Consider the following 22,218-nt stretch of genomic DNA (forward strand, 5'->3'; position numbering starts at 1 on the left):
AGTTACTAATTACGGTTGCTAATTACTATCATGCAATTGTTAATATTTTTAGTAAGGTCAACATCCCCTTTGCAAAAATATGACTTAAAGTAAAAAGTAACTTAGAATCTGCTCTAGATTTTAAGCGTCATTATGTCAATTAGTATGAAATTAATACATAATGTGACTAAATTTCATTTCTTGATTTAAATATTTCATAAATTTAAACCAAAGTACGTAGGTTATATATCTTTCATTTGGCTGTATAAATAGATACCCAAATTCACTCTTTATTCTATTTTGCATGGTTATTGTACATAATTTTATTAATGTCTGACAGATCCTATATTTTGTACCAGAGACCACCAGATCTTATTATATGTCTCTGTTTGTAGTGAATTTGTACAATAAATTGGGTTTTAAAAAAAAATGTTGAAAGTGATGGTAGGAGCTAAAGTCACAGTTAATGACACGCATGTAAACTGATCACTTATATTTACAATAAGTCTAACATAAACTTGTGTACAGACACGTATTTTAACAGCACATTCCTTAAATGTATATCAATTAAAAATTTAGTTTAATAAAGTGACACTTCTCAACTTTCTATTTCGGATTTGAGGTTTTGTTAAATGAATATAAGTTTAAGAACATTTAACATAAAACAGTTAAGTCAACTAAAAGGCAATCTGCAAACCTTAAAATTGTTAATAGTTCTACAGAATGACAATTAAAAATGTCACATTAAACCAGCCTGACCCGTTTGGGACACAAAATGGCGATCACTTCTAAAAAAGTTATATTGGTCACACCTTTCTGTTATTTACTTTCGTTTTGTGAAAATATGGACCTGATTTATGTAGCCATACTTACAAATAAAATGATTCGGCGTTAAATTCCCGATGTTGTATATCTATAAATCACTAATATTATCCAAATACTTCAAAATAATTAGACCGAACTATTACTAGGGCGAGGCAAGTTTTGTGTACGCTGTTCTGTTAAACTCCCACATCAAACCGGAAGTAATATTTATCTTATATTTACGAGGATTGAAATTTTTTTAGTTGTTATTTTTTGACTAAATTAGAAATATTAAGAATTATTTTATAACTTAATGATATAAAATAGAGATCGCATAGGGTATGGCGACATATTCATGCCGAAGAATCGTGATAATGTTACCATATGTTTTCTTTATCGACTATTACCTGTGTTTTGCTATTTCATGGAATAGCCACTTGTTACGTGACTTGCTCGTGACTTTTAGCGGCAACTGTCAAATCTACATCTCGTGCACACTTAATATCATAGGGGGCTTAACATTTGTTAGAGTGTAGGTAATGATTAAAAATCAACGTTTTAAAATCCTGAAATATTACAGTCTAATAGATAAACTTCCTTTACATACATTTACAGCTAGCTTACAACCACAGACTAAAATGTATAAAGACCTGTATGGTATCTCAAGGGCTGACAATTATTTTTTAAAGAGACACAAATTACTTTCAAATTGTTTTGAGTAATATCAAGCTTTATATAGTCTGATTTTATTGACCTGTCAATTTTGAATACATTATATGACTCATTTAAATATTCGATCCCACTTCGGTTTGGTCCGTGTAGTTTACGAGAATTAATGTGGAGTATATAAGTCATCGATTGAAAGTCACGCCAGCTTAATGTGAAAGTTTTCGTTAATTCACAATAGGACAGTCGGTAAAGAGAATGCCTGATAATTGAGAGGTCTGTGGTTCGATCCTTACTGTTGCCATTGTTTTAGTACTTTTTCTTTATTTTTGCAGTATATTTTAATAGAACAGATTTGTAGTGTGTTTTACGGCATTGAAATGACATTTATTGATTTTAATCCGTTTTAATTTTAAACATGAATTCTTAAAAAAAAATGTTATTTAAAAAGAGTATATACATAACAAAATTAAGTAAAACATAATGAAACAAAACGAACAACATAAATAATCATATATAGATTCAATAATGTTGAAAGTATTAATAAGAAAAAAACATGGACCAACGCGGCCTCGAACTTAAAACACGTGTGGCACTAAGATTATAAACTCGTGATTTACCCTATTGCGCTATAACGCTGAGTACACTTAGTTTAGAGATACAAATTAAATTAAATTCTATCGTACAGCGTACATCTCACGGAACTTACCGAACATCTACCGAAGATTAACATACTGTGTGCATCAACCGTGTAATCAGTATGTAATTGACAGGTTAATAAAATCAAACAATATAACAATATAATGTATACCATCAACCTTCAGTGATATTGACAATATATTGCTTACAGTTCACTAATAACAGGTTTTATTTCATTAATAATATATTTGCATCAAATGCTTTCATAAAATTTCAGAGACGCTAATATACTTCATATGTTATAATTTTTCTGAAAATATGAAGAATTTAAAAGACATATAACATGACAGGTTGATAAAAACGGTATCGAAAATTGACCTCAGTATTTCGTTATATATGTACAATGATGAGGTCATAAACAGAAATACAGAAACTAATGCATATCTATATAATATACATTTTTTTTTTCAACTTAAAAAGAAAATGTACAAACAGGACTGTAAGTGTTAATCTGGGGAAATTTGTATGTACAGTAATAGAACTAAGAATTGAACATAGTTATTTCAAATATTTATAATCATGTACTGATGTAACCTTTTTCTGCACCATAAATTGTAATGCAAAGATGTTACTTGGCGATAATTATTCCATATATAATGTGTGTATGGGGGCGTTTTTTTGTGTTTCTGTTTTTGCTAGTACAGTATTTGGCTGACTTGACTCTATCAAATTACTGCAGTAGTAATTATAAATAATAGTATCAAAGTAAAATTGCGTTTCCAACTGTTACACGTTGGTAGAATCGTGGGCGGAGTCAGGGATCATATTTGGAAGATACATGTAACATGAGGCAGTATTTATAACTGTAGAATAAAAGATTCTTTGAAATTTCGATTGTGCATGCGGGACTGCGGGACTCAAGTACAACCTTTATTAAAAATTCTAAAAAATAAACAACGAAAGTTTTCAAATTTAAGTCGATTTTACAAACTAAACCAGTGTAAGGGTAAATTAGATTCATTACAAATATGAAAGCAGTTTACAAGAACCAGTTGCCTTTACTGTCGCAAGGAACAGATTACTTCTGTACAAGCCAGAGCAGACGTACAGGGCAAATGACCGTAATCAATCACAACGAAAGAAAATGACCTGCACCGTCCAGGAATCGCTAACCGTACGGATTATTAAAATTGGGGGGAGGTCTACAGGGACACATATAGGTATGTTGCTTTCGGTCCGATGTGTTTTGGTTGTGAGCTTTTACGTTTTTCACGTCTCCATTCAGGTCTGATATGTTTTGGATAGGAGCTCTTATGTTGTTCAAGTCTTCGTCCAGGTTTATTGTGTTTTGGATGGGAGCGTTTACATTTTTCATATCTTCATTAAAGTCCGATGCATTTTGAATGAGAGCACTTCACAACGTTTTTCACGTCTTCATCAAGGTGTGTTACGTTTTGGATGGTTTCACGTCATCATCCAGGTTTAATGTATTTGGGATGGGAGATCCTACGTTTTGTCACGTCTTCATTCAGGTTTGTTGCATTTTGGATGGGGGTTCTTATGTTGTTCGTTTTCATTAAAGTCTGATGCGTTTTGCATGTGGCCCACTGTGAATAAAACGTGGACGCCACCACAGTACGTGTGTACCTATAGAAAACTTAAGCAATAACATTTATTGCATCAAGGTATTTTGACGAGTAATCATGAATTCTCAAGACGAAAAATTTACATTTTCTTGTTTATATCTGTGCAAAACCTCAACATAAATGCGATAAGCACACAATGCACGAAGAAGGCCGATGGAGACAGGTCCGTGATCCTTGTGGATTCGTGCATGACTATGGTGTTTGTAATAAGCAAGGCCTTTATACAACAAATCTCACCAGGAAGCTCCACAGCGTATGAATACGGTCCAACAACAGACTTCTTTCAAGTTTTGTAATGCCGCAATTATGGCTTGTCCGGTCTCCCTGCGTTATCTCATTGATTACCGTGGCCATTAAACATTATGTAAACATATAAATGTAGTATTATCTGTTGGTTTAAACATATTTATCTAAGCTTGATTGCGAAACAAGTTCTTTCAACTTATATTAATCACTTTCAAGTCCGCCAGTATTAATGTCATATGAAGAAACATGGTCGTGACCCAATTAGGGCTCGAATCCATGATCCCTGGGTTGAGAGGCAGAAACCTTAACCACCAGGCTACCGCTCCTCTCAGTAATTATCTGTTGTCTTTAAACAACTATTTTCTTCAAAACAACTTATATTAACAAGAGCTGTCGGTAGGACAGCAACGCTCGACTATTCTTAGTGCTTGATAGTAAAAAAAGCCTTGATTAAAAGGTCAAATTTTCTAAGTAAAGAAAAGGCAAATTTTTTCTTTAAATCCATATTACAGTTATAGGCCTTGGAGAGAGTCTTAGTATGCTCTCAAAGAAAAGTATAAAATTTCAACATGTTTCAAAGCCTTATGTCAATGAATTTTGAAAATATTTGAACTATTACAAAAACTTTAACGTAAATTCTAAGTCCAAAAAAGGGGCATAATTCTGTCAAAATGCTTGATACGGTTACCTCCTCCTGTCCACATGTTGGGGTCATGATGGTGAATAAGTGTGCAAAGTTTCAAAGCCATATGTCAATGGACTTCGAAAATATTTGAGGTATTACAAAAACTTTAACGTAAATTATAAGTCGAAAAAGGGGCATAATTCTGTCAAAATGCTTGATAGAGTTACCTCCTCCTGTCTACAGGTCGGGGTTATGATAGTGAACAAGTGTGCAAAGTTTCAAAGCCATATGTCAATGGACTTTGAAAATATTTGAACTATTACAAAAACTTTAACATAAGTAGTTACGCCGACGCAGACGCCGACGCCCGGGTGACTACAATAGCTCTACTTATTCTTATCGAATAGTCGAGCTAAAAATGTTTACTGCACTAGTGGAGTCCCTTTAACAGAGCCAATATGACTTATAAGACAACCAATAGAAAATTCATGGAATGAGAAAAACCAAGGATCCTTTGAATGACAATAAATTACATGTACTGTTAAACAAAAGAGAGGACAAAAACTTTAGACAACACAATATTTTGTTCATATTTATTACATAAGAGACCAAAACATAGAAATGTAAATTGTTATGGACGGATAGAAACTACAACACACAAATAAAACATCTATATCAGCAATATACAGTAACACAACTTTTTTAAACAAAAAATGCAATATTTTTTTCTTAATAAATTCTGACTTTTTATTTTCGCAAAGTTTTCTAATAATGGCTATCTGGTCTAGTGGTTATACTGGCTGCCTCTTAACAAAAGGATTCAGAGTAAGAGCCTTAATTCAGCCATCACCTTGTTTTCTCTGTTTATATCTGTCTATGTTACAGCTGTCTAGGACTAAGGTAATGAACTTTAGAAATTAGTTCATGATTTTGTTTAAAATTGAACTTAAATAATCATGTTCAATATAAAGAAAAGTTGAACATTTTCTTTCATCAAGCATACAACTATTTAAAATATACAAATCTTTTTTTTTTTATTAATAAATTCTACAAACTCTTAATAATAATTTTGAAGTAAATTGACTCGTACTTGGCCATGTTATCATTTTAATTTATTCACATGTTTAACTGAGACAACTTCAAATGTTTAAATAATATGAACTTTAAACAGCATTTATTTTAGCATGTGAAGAAGCTATATGTTTACACTCACTTCCTAACATGTTCCTTGAACCAACTTGTATTTATGCCGAGGCCCACATGGAAGGTTAGGAAATCAAATGTGTAAGCCTTGTTAAATAAAGGTGTTACTTACTTACTTAATGTAAATTTTTTTGCTCAAGAAAATTAACAAATTGCCATTGATTGGGTTTGAACTCATGTGGCTAGCAATTCTTACATTACCAATCAAATCCTTGGATTATTAACCATTGAGCCATTACGCCACTTAAAAATAATATTTGAAATTAACATTTGGTATTAAAAAACAACAACAACAAAATTACAACACAAATACTTAACATAAAGAAACATATTTGAATAATAATATTTTTAACATTCAATAAATAACATTATGCAATAAGGAATGCAAAGAAATCTCAATTCATATGAGAAAATGATATGTATGTATATATTATATAATCTACAGTGTCTCAATAGGACCATTATACATTTCAACCAATCAGATCACAATAATGCCTGAAAAACATGTTCTATTTTAAGAAATCAAATCAAACAACTTTAAGTACTGACAGAGCAAGAGTTTCAAGTTTCAAATTTTTAAAGACTATTTATCTATACTTTTTAGTTCCTAATTGAAGGACCATTTGTTTCGTGGTTGAAAAAAGGCCTTTGGGAAGTTATTTATAATTAACTTCCGCGATTCTCTATTCTGACTCTGACCCTCATAGTTACTACGTCATGTTACACTATTGTAATGACCAAATGCTGTAGATAGTTTATTATGCTGGTTAGACCAAGGATTTAGGAGTGTCTGAATCACATATAACAAAAAAAGTAAGTAATACAGGTATTTGTTTATGACCCACTAATGATTTTTTTTGAAATTTTTTACAATGCAAAAAATTATGTTAATATAATAAATATTTTTCACTTGGTACATTCTTTTTTGGAACATTTTTGTTCTTATTAAACTTAAATGACATCAACTATATTCTTATGCAGATAAACATTACGTGTTCTTCGGCATATGAAATTTGAAACAACCATACATGCCTTAAAACTACTTAAACTAACACAAGATATAACAAGAATTGTTTAATGAACACTATGAGAGTTTAATAGCCATACAGTATTTTTTATAAAATGGTGCCATGTACCAGGCTTGATTTGAGTGAGAAAAACACACTACCAATATGGCATTTTTATAAAGGGCAAAATTTGATATGTAAAAATATAACTGTTATTTACAATATTATTTATCAAGTACATAAGTGACTTAATTTAAGAAATATAATTGAGCCGTGTCACGAGAAAACCAACATAGTGGGTTTGCGACCAGCATGGATCAAGACCAGCCTGCGCATCCGCGCAGTCTGATCAGGATCCATGCTGTTCGCTATCAGTGTCACTACTTGTTATAGGGTTGGTAAGTGAACAGCATGGATCCTGATCAGACTGTGCGGATGCGCAGGCTGGTCTGGATCCATGCTGGTCACAAACCCATTATGTTGGTTTTCTCGTGACACGGCTTATATGGTCCTTATGAGACACCATACTTGTCAGATCAATCTACCATGACTAGGTCAAATTATCTGTCCTCGGGTCAAAGGTCATATATTAAACACAATGTAACAACCAGTACTTGAATGCAGCCTTCTGATTGGTTAACTTTAAAGATATGTACTTTTTACTGCACAATGAAGATAAAAGTTAAGTGTGTACCCACTGTAAGACACCTCTGTTGGTCAATTGCAAACTGGTTGAAAAAATAACAAAAGATTGGATGCACTTGATTGAAAATTAGACACTGGTCTTAGAATATGTTCTTAAACCTTTGACTCATTCATGATTTAATCATCAGATGAATGTTGCCAAAAATCATTGTGTTTGGAAGATCCTTTTTAGTAAAAAACAAACAACCAACCCTAACAGTATTGCCTCAGCCCTTCCCTTTAAAATAAGGGTCCTTCACATCTAAACTGTCTATAAAATTCATCTTAAAATTACAATAAACTATCTTACAATAACTAAGTCACAAAAATAAAAAATGTTCTGATAAAAAGACAATGCCATAATTATATACATTGACCCAAATATGTCCTCTCTATTCATATATGGAACTATTACATTCTAGGTGTGCAAATAAAAACATTTCTTTTTGCCTAAGAAAAATCAGGTCAACATTTTGACTATTTGTCACTCACCTAAAACCTATTACAAAGTTATCCCCCTTTTTATCTAAGATAAAATTCTATATAACATTAGAGTTTCTTTCAAATATGAACTGATTAAAGTGATCCCACAAAATTCTTTGAGACTGTAGTCACCATAAGGGACTTTGTATTGGTTTTTATTCAACTCGGCTCTTTCCTTTAAAATCGTCCATTTTTTTTTTCTTTTCACTCTCCTTTATCAAACTGCCATCTGCATGTCAGCAAAGTTATAATAGTTTTCAATCTCTTCGTCAGCTGTCTCACGTGACTGACTGATGAACACGAGTCCCGTTAATCCCTTCGTGATCCCCATAATAACCTCCTGACAAATCTGTATACAGTTCTCACCATTATACTCCAAACCTATCACTGGGCCTGTGGAGAAAAAAATTATAACACTTCTTTACTTTGTATACATAAAACAATTTTTGTGACTCAATTATTTGAAATATATTAAAGGTGTTCAGACCTAAAAAAGCACAACATTTTCTTTACAAAAGAAATTCAGTTCTATTAACAGTTTACAAATGGAGCTTTGAAAAAAAAACCTTTAAAATGTGATACTACAGCATTGCGTGGCCTAGTGATTAAAGTGTTTGCCTCTCAACCTAGGGATCATGGATCCCAGCCCAACTTGGGTCACATGCCATTTTTCCTAAGAAAGCAATAGTACTTGTGTTAGTTCCAAGAAGTGGTCTCAAATGGTTCAAGTAAGTTAAAGCTTTCTAAACAATCAGGCTCAAATAAATGATGTTCATGAATATTAATACTGCCTTTTTGTGCTTATTCAATTTCATAAATGAAGTTTGTCCACATTTGAAGTTAAAAACCTAATATATATTACTACAGATTTGTGATGAATACTTCGATTTTTACCACAGAACTGTGATGTATACTTTGATTTTTACCACAGAACTGTGATGTATACTTTGATTTTTACCACAGAACTGTGATGAATACTTTGATTTTTACCACAGAACTGTTATGTATACTTTGATTTTTACCACAGAACTGTGATGAATACTTTGATTTTTACCACAGAACTGTGATGAATACTTTGATTTTTACCACAGAACTGTTATGTATACTTTGATTTTTACCACAGAACTGTGATGAATACTTTGATTTTTACCACAGAACTGTGATGAATACTTTGATTTTTACCACAGAACTGTGATGAATCTTAAGATTTTTGCCACAGGGTTATGATAAACACAAGAATATCATAAATGCTTCTAAATTTACCACAGTGCAGCAATCACATCAAATTATTGCAAAAATTCCTTTGATTTTAATTTACCACAATATTGTGACCAGTCATGATTTTTGATCAATCCTTTGAATTTTACCACATTAGGGGCGTCCATGGCCGAGTGGTTAAGGTCATTGACTTCAAACTACTTGCCCCTCATCGCTGTGGGTACGAATCCCAACAGGAACTTTGGAATCTTTCATGTGAGGAAGCTATCCAGCTAGCTAACGGAACGTTGGTGGTTCTACTCGGGTACCGTTTGTGCCTGAAATAATGCACGGAAGGGCACCCTAGGTCTTCCTCCACCAGTAAAGCTGGAACATCGCAATATGACCTATTCTGTGTCGATGTGACGTAAAACCCAAAACAAACAAATTTACCACATTAGTCATAAATTTCTACATCTTTTACTACAACATTGTGATTAACCCTTTCATTTGAATGATAAATTTTAAAAATAATCAAAAAAATATTAAATTTTGATCCGAATAATAAATTATATAAATATTACAAAAAAAACAATTTTAAAAATAAGTCCATAGAGTTTCCATTTACCTCGACTGACAACTACATCGTAGGCATCTGACCCAAACACTCGTAATGCATCAGGTGGTGTCATCTTCAGCTCTTTTGTTTGAACCAGTATACAGTCAGGCTGATAACACAATAAACACAGTGTAAACTCATTTAAAATATTTATCAATTTTTTAAAAACATTTTGCTGAAGAATTGATTTTTGATTTAAGAATAATATAAAACATCTGTGCCTCCCTTCAGGGACTTTGGGTGTTATTTCATTTTAGCAAGCTATCCAGCTAGCTTACGGACAGTCAGTTTGTTCAATATAGAAGCTTCGATATTCCGATCCAAACTACAACATATGACAGTAATTATTATTGAAATATTCAACATCAACCAAAACACTAGAAGGGTTTTTGTCACAAAAGGAAGCTATCCAACTAGCTTATGGACAGTCAGTTTGTTCTACATAGAAGCCTCGATATTCCGATCCAAACAACAACATATGACAGATATTATTATTGAAATATTTCAACTGCAATCAAAAAATTAAAGGCAACACATTATATTGTCATAGGCTGTGTGACATTTATTAGAAAGAATAGGAAGTATAAAAGTTACTTACATGAGAATTTGTCATTTCATCTATGAATTTCAAGGCACGTTCTTGTGAACTCCCATCAAAGAAAAACACTATCAGACAAGACTGAAAATATAACATTTATACTTGTAAATTTTATATAACAGACATATAGAGCATATTCGATGAGTGTAAATTTAATACTAAATTTATTGAACCAGTTGAATAAAATCACATTATTTATTGTTCTATTCCACAAGTTCAATAAAGTATTGAATCTACACGAATATATAATATTCTATATTTCATATGTCCAAAATGAGAATGAGAACGGTTTACAGTTAAAAATCAGTTAATTTTTTCATTGATGCACTTATAGTGTAACGCTAACATCAGCAAGCTTTAAAACGACGACACGTCAAAGTGATATTACACTAGTGCAATATCATTTTTATTAACTTGTTTGTTTGTTTGTTTCATTTTACGCCTTTTTCCAACAGTATTTCAGTCATATAGGCGGGTAGTTTCCTAACCATCGTTCCTGGAGAGTTACACCAGTACTAGACTACCTTCCTCCACTCTAAACTACCAAAGCATCTCCCGGGAAATGAACCCCAGCAGAGAGGTAACTGGATTAGAAGTCATCGACTCTAACCCCTCGACCATGGAGGCAGTTTTTTATTAACTAGCTGTTAAACACTCCTGCACCATGGTATATGTGATAAATGATTATCAAATAGGGTACTATGTTATGGAAAATAATGTACAACACATTGTGTCTGGTTTATATGTCTATTCAAAACTACTAACGTTTCACAATACAAAACATAGGAAGTGATGTACTGAAACGTCACGCATAATTTGGAGTCATTTACGGCACATGCATATGGGCCCAATTCCCTTCAATTATGTTATATATAATTGGTGTATTAAGCCTTAACCTGCTGTGTAATGGAATTACCATGATTTAAATTTGGAACAGTCCATTCAACAATAGCTCCATTTTCCTGTATTTAATACAAAATATAAGCTACCAACAGTCAAGAGCCTGGTCAGACTGCACAGATGTGCAAACTGGCCTGGCTCTCATCTAGTGCCACAGGTTAATCACTTTCATTTCCAGCAGGAAACAACACTTCTGTTCCTTTTCTTCAATCCAAAAAGAGAGTAATTACATAGGAATTTCTTTTTTTCTTAAATTTAATTATTTAAACATACTTTGATGCATATATTTTAATACTTTAAAGAAACCGAAAGACAAAAACGTTTTTGTGCCAGCAATTATAAAAGAGGGTTGTAAGTAGGAGGCTTGTAACAGAACTATTTTTTATGGCTTCAGAAAAACACAAACAATTTGTTTACCTCATCTGAAGTCTTCCTCCTGTTACCTAGTGACCGTGGTACTACACTTTTTTTAGGATCCAGGCTTATCTCAAGGAACTGAAAGTCTTCTGTACTTGGTAATGGCACAAAATCATCAACTTTACAATCCTGAAAAAAATTCCAAAATTGCCATTTTTACCCCTTAACCTATTTGAATTTCCTGAATGGATTTCTTTAACTTCCATTATAAAACAGACCATAATTATTCAACTTTTTGGACGTCAAGATCTGGCTTTGAAAGTTGTCCAGTCTTCTGTTCAGGATAGAGCTTTATCAGTCTGAACATAGACCCAACTCAGTACTGATTACTAGTTTTAATTGAACATTTTGTAAGGACTAGTCATCACAACTGATATTCTATATAATATACTTGATTTTTTAAAAAATTTCACTTGACATCAAAACTATGCAATATTCGAATTCAGATGCTCAATATTAAGATGAATTTCAAACTAAAGTACATAATCCCTCTTACATAACAATTTTTTTTGTTTTATAAGGATTATATTTACACCAAAATTCTAATAAGAAAAGCCCTCCCCAGAAAAAAATCAAAAACCTTAAGTTCAGACTAAAGAACATGCAGATGTATTAAATTTTGGTCACTCTTTGTATTAAATGGAGGCTTCTGATGAATTTTTCATACCACGCTCTACATTTTCCCAGAAAATCTGTTAAAATTTTACATTCATAAAACCTCCGTCGTTGGATGTCTGGGGTACAACATGCAATACTCTTTTTTTTTTATCTCCCAATAAATGAAAAGAAAGCACTACAAATTACTTAAAGAACCTACGATAAACTGACAAATGTACGTTGTTATGAAAAAACCTTTTTAAATAGAATAAAATAAAAATAAACCCTTGACATAAATATATTAACAAATACCTCTGGTAATAAGGTGAAATGTTTCATGTTGTCATCTTGCGTAAAATCGTGAATATTACTCCAATTGTTATTGAACACACTTAATTTCGCTTCTTTAAACTGGCCTGAAATAAAACAATCCAATGTTCATTATTTGAGAATATTATTTCTTAAACAGAATTTTAACATAACATACCCTATGCCATATGTTTAACCAACATGTTTCTTAGCCCAACAAATTATGCGCTTTAGGGCTTTTTATTATATAGTTATTTTACGATGGTTGTCCTATGTAATATTGATTCAGATTGTAAAATCGGTTGGTCTTGTAGTCGAAACATTGAGACTTCATGTGTCTCTGCTGGTAGCTATATTACCTCAAATTTTCAGGCATATTAATTTAAGCTTATTTTATTATCATAAAAGAAATGTCAAAGTGTGAGAAAAATGTGCGGACTGACAGGAACTCAAACCCAGGACCATTGGAGTACCATTTCACATCTCTACTAGCAAAGCTACCTGGGCATTTGCACATTTTCTCCCATATTAGTATACAGCTTAATCCTGTTACTGTAGAATATAACAAATCATTGACCCTAATTTAAAGCATAGTGGACCCTTTATATCCTACAACAATTTTATAATACACTTTATTATGAAATAGTTGCAAGCATAATTAGATGTATCTATAAAACTTAGATATATAGAATAAAAAGGTCCTTCTTCATACACAAACTTCAATTTGCATGATATTTCTGTTACTTCATTAAAATAACTTAAAGGAATAACACCTAACAAAATTTTTTTATATTACAAGTAAGTTTCCAGTAATTTTTTTTATATCATGATATCTTAATAGGAAGAGCCACTTAGGACTAAGGCTTCCACATTTATGCCTGTTTGTTGGTTTGGTTTTATGGGGCATAAACACAGTTTAGGGCATATGGCATTGAAATGGGAAAGTAATTTTGGCTAACCGCAGGTGTTAAAAACTTAAAAGCAACACCAGTTGTCAAAAACCACCTCACTAAGAGATGCATAAACTCTTAGTAATTTGGACCCAGTAGGTCACCTCTTACTATCATGCAGCTTAAAAGCCAAAATACTTAAATTAAAACGGTAACCCATATCTTACCAGCAAGTTCTGGATAGTAATAGGTAAAACACGCAAGTTTTACACGGGACGACGACTCTATGATAGGTTGCGTAGCACAGCACAGGAACGCATCTAAATTCTGGCAATCTCTCAATCGGAACTGTTGACAAGCCACAACAAACTTACAACCCGTACAGTCACGTATAAATATACTGAAAATACAATGATGATACATAATATTATTCTATTGTTTCAAAAGTTCCAGCACAATAAGCAGTAGCTGTTTACAATGAGGCCAGGGTTGACAGGTGTCAGGTAGGAGAATGAGAACAAAATTATCTTCAGGTTGGGGTTCATAGAAAGTCTTAAGCGTATCCTAAGTCCTAGGACAAAACCAACTTTCAGACTAAGTTAAGACTGTTTCAATTAACGTTTATCTTCAGTCAAATACTGTAGACTATAAATAAACGGTTTCTCCTGAGAAAAATTAAGAAATTCATGACAGACTCTTTTTTATCCGCAGTGTGTAAATGCCCATCAGTATTGCTATTCAGAAATTAAGAGCATCATAATATAGGAGTCATAAATTAGGATATTTTCTTCGAAACACAAAATTGTCTAAGTTTTGGTATTAAGACAGAGTTTCTATGAAACACAGCCCTGAAGCTTATCTTTTTAATTAACTTGCAAATTTAACTAGAATTCTTGTAACCTTTAACAGATGTTCCAGTTTTGCTTTGATATATATATATACATGTATATAATACATTAAACACACTCTGAAAATTGAAATTGCGGCATCAGGCCATCCATAATTGTTACAAAATAATCTCATATGTACTTACATCCCCAACAATTGACCGACATGCAGTCTTTTAATCGTAATTATAATACAAAAGTTATAACACAATTATAACAGATTTTGATAACTCTTTACAGATGAATGGTACCCTGGGATATACTTACTCCGGAATTAAAAATATTTTGGGGTTTCCCCAGCTTATCCAGGGGTACAAATAAACTTTTACAGTTACAGTATTAAAAATATACGCAACAAATTCACATATTGATCTATTGTCACTGGTAGTGCATTGTGAAACTAAGATGGTAAAAAGTTTATTAGTATATAGGGATTAGCTTGGAAAAACCTATATTTGCCGAATTAAGGTTAAAAACTTTTATCATTATAGGTTAACATACTAGCAAACTATACTGTTTTATCAAAGCATGATAACATGTGAAGGAAAGATAAGGTTAAAGGTTATTACCTGGTTTGAATTGGTCCAATAAAAAAGTTACAGTCTATACAATCATCTACAGTAACAGTGCTGGTGTAATCATATAAATATATGTTACAATTCTGAAATGATAAATAATAAAACTGACCTCTAATTTCATCATTTGTAGATAAACAAAAGTACTCCTGACAAATGTCGTTAACTTACAACTATTTGTAAAGTAATAGGAGTACCTGACATCATTCATAATCAATTTTTTTAATTTTCATGACAAAAAGAAAAACAGTCACAGAACAAGAGCTATCAGTGATCACATGAATCGCCTGATGATAGCTTGGATGTTGCTATGAGGGGTGATTGGAAAATTGGATAGAAGTGATCTCTAAATTTATCATGCCATTACTATGTCAGTGACTTGAGAACACTATGTTCCACCGCCAGATCAGCACTGATGATGTTTATTGTTGGTATTGTTTAATTGACTTTGCTGAATATTTATGATAATACACAGTAAATAAATTGTTAAAGCAAATTGTACCAAAAATTGTGTTGTGTTATAAAATTATTGGTAAAAACCCTCGGACTACTTTTTTGGCGTATAACCCTCTTGTGGTTACCATACTTTCAGAAATTAGCGCCCAGAATTAAAAAAATAAGATGCAAAATCATAATAGAGGCATGATAAAAAGAATAACAGGTTACTGTCTTTTGAGAAAGGGATTTCTCAGACTCGGCTAGATATGGTCCGGAAGGGGCTCGGCAAGCCTCGCCCCATATCTAACCTCGTCTGAGAAACCCTTTCTCAAAAGACAGTAACCTGTTATTCTCTATTACTGTGGCTCTGTAGCAGGTGACACAAAAATGGAACATTAATCATTCTTTGCACATATCATCCACAGATGATTCACAGTTACATGATCAATATATCCCTATCATTTATACAGCAATATACACTTACCTTACAATTTTGTACAATGAATTGCTTGCCATTTAGAGATCCTGGTAATTTACCAACTGTATGATCTGTTAAACCATCAAACATGTAATTTGAAGGATCCACTTTAGGTCTCTTATCCCTAGATGAATATATAAAAATAAGTTACCTTAAAGTTATATATAAAGAATGTAATTAATGAAGAATCAAGTTCACTCAACATTTTACAAAGGTACACACATATGGTCAGTTCATTCAACATTTTACAAAGGTTAAAAACAAAGGTTAAAAACAGTCAGTTTTATATATTTTAAGTCAGAAATTCTGCATTTTAAGAAGATGGTTTGGATTTTGCTTTATTCCCCTTTAATGTTAAACCCATTTTGGACATTTCAGGCCCCAGGAGAGAGTTTGGTGACAAAACAAGCTTATTTCCTATTTGCAAAACTCTCAAATGAAAGCTGTGGTCTCACAAGCAGTTTTCCAAAACAGGTACATTGAGTTTAAAAAAATGTACTTTGAAAAAGTTGCATTCACTGTATTATTCATTAGGAAGTGGCTAGCCGTACGGGCTGGTACGGCTAGCCAAAAGTTCTAGCCGTACTTGAGTCACATACGGCTAGCCTGGACACACTGTATTGTTTAGCCGTACCGCACTTTTCAAAATTATATGAAAGTGAAAAAAGCATATGTTTTTTTATGTCTTGAACAAGGATTTTAACCAGGAAACAGCAATTGTCTTCGTATGTTTACGTTTTAGAGATGAATATATAGCCATGTTGGCTAAATACAGAATCAAATCAATTGTGTCATCTCCAGATGGCTAAATCATATTTAAGTGCAGTTGAATAACATCGTTTATATATTAATTATTATAATAGTCCTTTTTTGGTTCAATAAGTTTAATTTTCAACACCTTTAAAAACAAAAAAGCACTGAAAATAATTGTTGTTGTGTTATGATAATTGTGTCAATTACTGACGGTAGAAGTTTGTCCATCATTATACAGTAAGGAAAGTTTGCCTGTTCCTTGAAATGCATTCTAAAAGTCCTAATAAATCCCTGTACTATACAGGGTTTTACATCTCTTTAAAATTTTAGGGGTCCAGTGGATGCACATCCTAGACAAGTAGGGGTCCAGGCCTGAATTTTAGGGGTCCAAAATTATATTCACTAAAAAAGACTATGAAGACCACTCTATTTTGCTTAAAATCGTTTATTTACCCTGTAAGAAATATGCATGTATATTGTACTGTTTTCATAAGAAGTATATGATTTCAATATCTTTTATCACTAGGTTTTTATAGCATTTTAGTAGCCCTTTACAATAATATCATGTGCTATTTCCAAGGCTTATTAGTCTTTGAGTGGCTGGAATGTCAAGTTTTAATTAGTAGCATATTTTGTTATTGACAAGGTGATTACACCAACAGACTGAAAATTTGTACTGATCTATTTGTAAATATTTTAGCTGAACAAGTAAACACACAATAGATATCTTTACAGACCAGTCAGCTAAATATCTTGCGTTTTTAAAAATATCATAAAACAAAAGGCTGACAAAACCGCTTTTGCACCTCCTCATAAGCTGGGACATAATTGATGTCCAAGTCATAAATTAAGTTCGCCGAAACCATTATATTTATTAAACCAACGATAATAACATACCCAGTGACTTAATTTCTAACACTTTTTCATATAACACTTTGCAAAAAGCACTGCATTTTTTATTATCCCTGTTCATGTACAAAATACAATCGCCGAACTGGTAGATCGACATAGGATACGCTAACCAATAGTAATTGCTTGTTATAAATAGTCCGTCTAAATATAGCAATAGAAAAACCAAAAACAGCTACCAAAAATAGATTTTACGGTAAACGTCATCAGTTACTGTAGCTTGCACGATAAACGTCATCAATTTCTGCAGCGGGCACTTGCAAATAGCATGCGCAGTAGATTTCAATTTTGTTAACTTCCGAATAAACAATGCAAGCATTAGGTTTAAATGGAATTTTATGAGCTTCGAGAAGAAAGAGATAAAATCTTGTCAAGTCAGAAACAATAATATCTATTGGCTAGAATTATTTTTGTGCGTACACTTGGACGCAAGTGGATAACTTATATGCGTACATGTCAAAATTTATGCGTATAGGGACGCAGAATTCTGCGTCCCGTAAAACCCTGACTATAGACTTTAATTTTGGTTAATTGATTTTGCTTTTTGTTCAAAAATTTATATATTTAAAATTGCTAATGTCAAAATTTATATATTTAAAAATGCTTTAAGTTGCTCATATTGTTTTTTTTTGTGTGTTTTTTTTCAATGTTCTATATATTTATTCATTCCATTGACAGATCATGCTGTTATGAAACAAGCTTCTTTGGCCGTTATGATTATTCACTCCATGTGCTTAATCAACAAAAAAACGATTTAATAATTCATCTTTCATACAAAAAAAAAAAAACCAACAACAAATCTTATATAATCATAAAAAAAACAAAAAACGTTATAACTTAAACTATAGTTATAACTTTGCATTATGTGACGCATATACAATGTACTTTGCATAATACGTTTTGTAACTTTGACACTTTTATCGCGATGACAAACGCTATCATAATTTCCTTTCTTTTTCTTTACAAAGCTTTTGTTATAAAGTTTGAGGACAAACGCGGGTTTAAATCCTTGTTAAAAGACACAAAAGAACATATGCATTTTCAACTTTCATATAATTTTAAAAAGTGCTGTACGGCTAGACAATACAGTGTGTCCCGGCTTGCCATACATGACTCACGTACGGCTAGAACTTTTGGCTAGCCGTACCGGCTCTAAGGGTGTAACGGTTTACCGGTATACCGATATATTGCAATATGAAAAAATAAATTTCGAACCGCGGTACGATTTTTGGAAAACCGGTAATTTATAAAAATCATAATTTTCAATTAATTGCCTTCCAATTTTGTACAAATTTCACATAAAATCTTTAATTGGCAAATTTTGTTGGCGCCAACGTAAGATAAAAGTATCCGACAACTAGTACACTTAAAAGTCAATAAGCGGCCGCATAATTTACATAAGCGGCCCAGATGTGAAAGGTCACACGCGACTAGTTTTGTTTATCAAATTGTGTGACACTACTTTCTATTTATTCCTTACATTTCTACTTTAGTTTCTACTAAAAATATATACATATAATAATAATAATAATATATAAATGTTACTCCATCTTTACATCAAAACATATACACGACAATACGTATTGCAATATATTGCAATACGCTTCAGCAAAATGGCAATATATTGCAATACCGTTTTTGCTGTATTGTTACACCCCTAACCGGCTCGTACGGCTAGCCACTTCCTATTCATTATTGACAAATCACAAAAAATCTATGATTAAATAACAAAATTTCATTTGGCCTTTGCATCTTCTATTGGGACAAGATAATTTCAATTAGCATTTTAGTTTCAATTCGAAATCTTCCATGGGGTTTACCTGGTTGAACCATTTAAAAAGTTCATCATGATGTTTTTTCCCCAAAATGTTTTGGGGAACCATGATGAACCGGCAAAGCCCTAACTATTTTGTACTTGAGTATAAAATATTAAGTTTACCATGAATAAACCTTTGGCTGTTCTTCTTCCAATGTTTCATGGGATGACTTAAACCCCAATTTTACAAGTAAACAACCCATTATTTTGCTGAAAATAGACAATTTCTTAACATGACATTTCTTGTTGCTAAAATTGACAAGTCTCGGGCTGAATAATTCGGTCAATTTTGATTGGCTGAAAACAGCCAAAGCCGGTGCATGGTAATTTTGCGAAGTTACATTTACTTTTAGGCATAAGAAAACCAAATTCCGTCGCTTTTAGGAGTATAAGCAGTAAAAACATTTTTAAAGCTGCATGTAATAAATTTCATAAAAACAGAAATAGTGACATTTAATTAATAAATTGGGTTTCATATCGACTCCAGATCTTATTTTAGTGTGCAGACAACCAAAATTAGTTTTATAAGTATAAATATCTGCAACCTCAGTGTGGCGAAATCGGAAGTACAATTTCTGTTTGCATGAGAAACTCCTACTTCGGATTATCGTTACATCAATATTAAATCAACACACATGTCCTCATTTAACGGTATATTTCTGCATTGTTACAGGTGTTTTCATACAAATTTAATCTTTTTTATGAGATGATTATTTTTTTCTGAACGCCAGGCATAATGCACCGTGAAGCTAAAACGGTTAATTTAAAGTGTGTCTGCACAAGAAAATCTCATATTTGCTGTGTTCGGATAGCAACTATAACAATGTGACGTAGCACATACACGAGCTGATTATAGTCTTCATTTGCATGTTAAAATGCGTATAGAAACTACAGAGTTACAGTGGGATTTAACTTTTAAAATCGATATTTATGAACAATGTTTGATGAGATTTACAGCAATACTGTTAAAAAGGCTAATAAAACTGTAGAATGCTTCGTTTTTAGACCGACGGCAAGATATTTTTACATTTTCATTTAAGGTATTAGGACCCTAATGGGCACTATCAGGAACTAAAAAATTGACATCATAAGTCAGATGTATACCTTAAAGTACACCTGTATGCAAAATTTAAACAAAGTTTACCGTACAGAAATCAAGTTATGGCCACTTTTCTGAACTCAAGCTAGGATGTTATGAGGGCCCTTTTTTAGAAAGTAGGAACCTTTAAATAATTTGCAATAACACTCTAATGAAAAATGTTTTCCCATTAATTTTTGGTAAGAAACAAAAAGTACCATTCAACTAACAATCCAAATAAGCAAAATTATGGTTTCTACATAAAATTTATGAAATCTGTATAAAAATGTTATCCTACCCCTACCATTTTTACCACGTGCCTGACCATTTTTCTACTTAGGGAGCCTAATTTAAAGAAATCTTAAAATTTATCCAAATGAGTGCCTGTTTTCAAAGTTTCCCTAAATTTTTAAAAAAGTATATTGGTTGATCTTGTAAAATATGAAATACTTTTACCGTCTAGTTTTGATTATATTACACTTTGAAAATATCAGGTACCATATTTATTACTAGATTTAGCATAATTTAGCCAATAAATACCTATATAAATTAAAAAATCAAAATTAAACACTTTTTTCTTTCCAAATGGGACATGAGAGATGCATAAATAATGTTAAAAGAAAAAAAGAAAGAAAAAAAAAAGTTGACCCTTCTCGGGATTGAACCCATGGCCCTCATTTTCAATGTAGTTAACAGTAGTTCTAGCATATTTGAATACTCTTCAAAGCGGAGATTATGCATTAGGGTGCTAATACCTTAATGCAGTTTAAACCGATGTCAGTTCTGTACGTACTTTAACGTCTCTGGTTCTAGTTTGAAATTATATTGATTTGTCTTTATTATGTAAGAAAGATGTATTAACAACGAAAAGATTACCTTTGAGAAAGTATACATAATTATAACTTTTGTATGTGGCTTAGCTTTTGGACGTTTAATGGTCTCCATCAATTGATGATCTAAGTAACTTTCATACTTTATAAGCTATATGGCAATTTCTCTTTCAATAAGTTTACATTACGAATGAATGAACATGCACTTATATTAAGCACAATCAATTCTTACTGAAAGTCAGTCACATTTTATAAAATTAAAAGTTTAAAAAAAAAGAAATTTTCCTCCTGATTATTTACCATGTTTGTGCCGGATGCAGCATTCTTGGTGATATTTTCCTGTCTGAGGTTCTGGTATGTCTTAACATGCAGCATATGAAAAAAATGTCACAAAACGAATTAAGAATTCAAAATTTTCACGAAATCTGCCCGTAAAACGATGCTAAATATTCCAACAAAACCTTATTGAAATATTTATTTAGAATTAGCTTCAAATGTGGGAACCGGCGGTTATATTCAATTCGTGCTGCATATTTGCTGAAGAGATCCATATGTGATATAGAAAAACAACAAAACTACGGACCAGTTCCATTTAACCAACTAGGGTATGCATTTTGTACATAAAGTGTAGGGGGCGTCCGTGGCCGAGTGGTTAAGGTCGTTGACTTCAAACCACTTGCCCCTCACCGCTGTGGGTTCGAATCCCGACAGGGACTTTGGATTCTTTCATGTGAGGAAGCTATCCAGCTAGCTTACGGAACGTCGGTGGTTATACTCAGGTGCCCGTTCGTGCCTGAAATAATGCACGGAAGGGCACCTGAGGTTTTCCTCCACCAGTAAAGCTGGAACGTCGCGATATGACATATACACTGTCGATGTGACGTAAAACCAAATCAAACAAACAAACAAACATAAAGTGTACATAAACGCTAGCTCCTAATATAA

The 22,218-nt window shown here is 32.5% G+C and overlaps 2 protein-coding genes across 2 annotated transcripts in view; both read right to left on the bottom strand.

The window, feature by feature from the left end:
- The window catches only part of LOC132727451 (epidermal growth factor receptor kinase substrate 8-like), a 101,452-nt gene extending 100,463 nt beyond the window's left edge, over positions 1-989 (bottom strand). The window contains exon 1 of the mRNA XM_060712980.1: positions 853-989. The gene's annotated coding sequence lies outside the window, so the exon portion shown is untranslated. The remainder of the gene's footprint in view (positions 1-852) is intronic.
- A 7,205-nt stretch (positions 990-8,194) lies between these two features.
- Positions 8,195-19,660, bottom strand: LOC132727452 (protein XRP2-like). The gene is made up of 9 exons (XM_060712981.1): positions 19,489-19,660; positions 15,894-16,011; positions 14,966-15,057; positions 13,737-13,909; positions 12,623-12,726; positions 11,714-11,842; positions 10,397-10,477; positions 9,808-9,907; positions 8,195-8,375 (listed from the first exon to the last, which is right to left on the bottom strand). The coding sequence occupies exons 1-9, from the start codon at positions 19,566-19,568 to the stop codon at positions 8,200-8,202; spliced, it is 1,053 nt and encodes a 350-aa protein (XP_060568964.1). The 5' UTR covers positions 19,569-19,660; the 3' UTR covers positions 8,195-8,199.
- Between the last annotated feature and the right edge of the window lie 2,558 nt (positions 19,661-22,218).

The sequence above is a fragment of the Ruditapes philippinarum genome, unplaced genomic scaffold (genome assembly GCF_026571515.1).
Source record: "Ruditapes philippinarum isolate M1 unplaced genomic scaffold, ASM2657151v2 ctg1053_1_1_1_1, whole genome shotgun sequence".
NCBI lineage: Eukaryota > Metazoa > Mollusca > Bivalvia > Venerida > Veneridae > Ruditapes > Ruditapes philippinarum.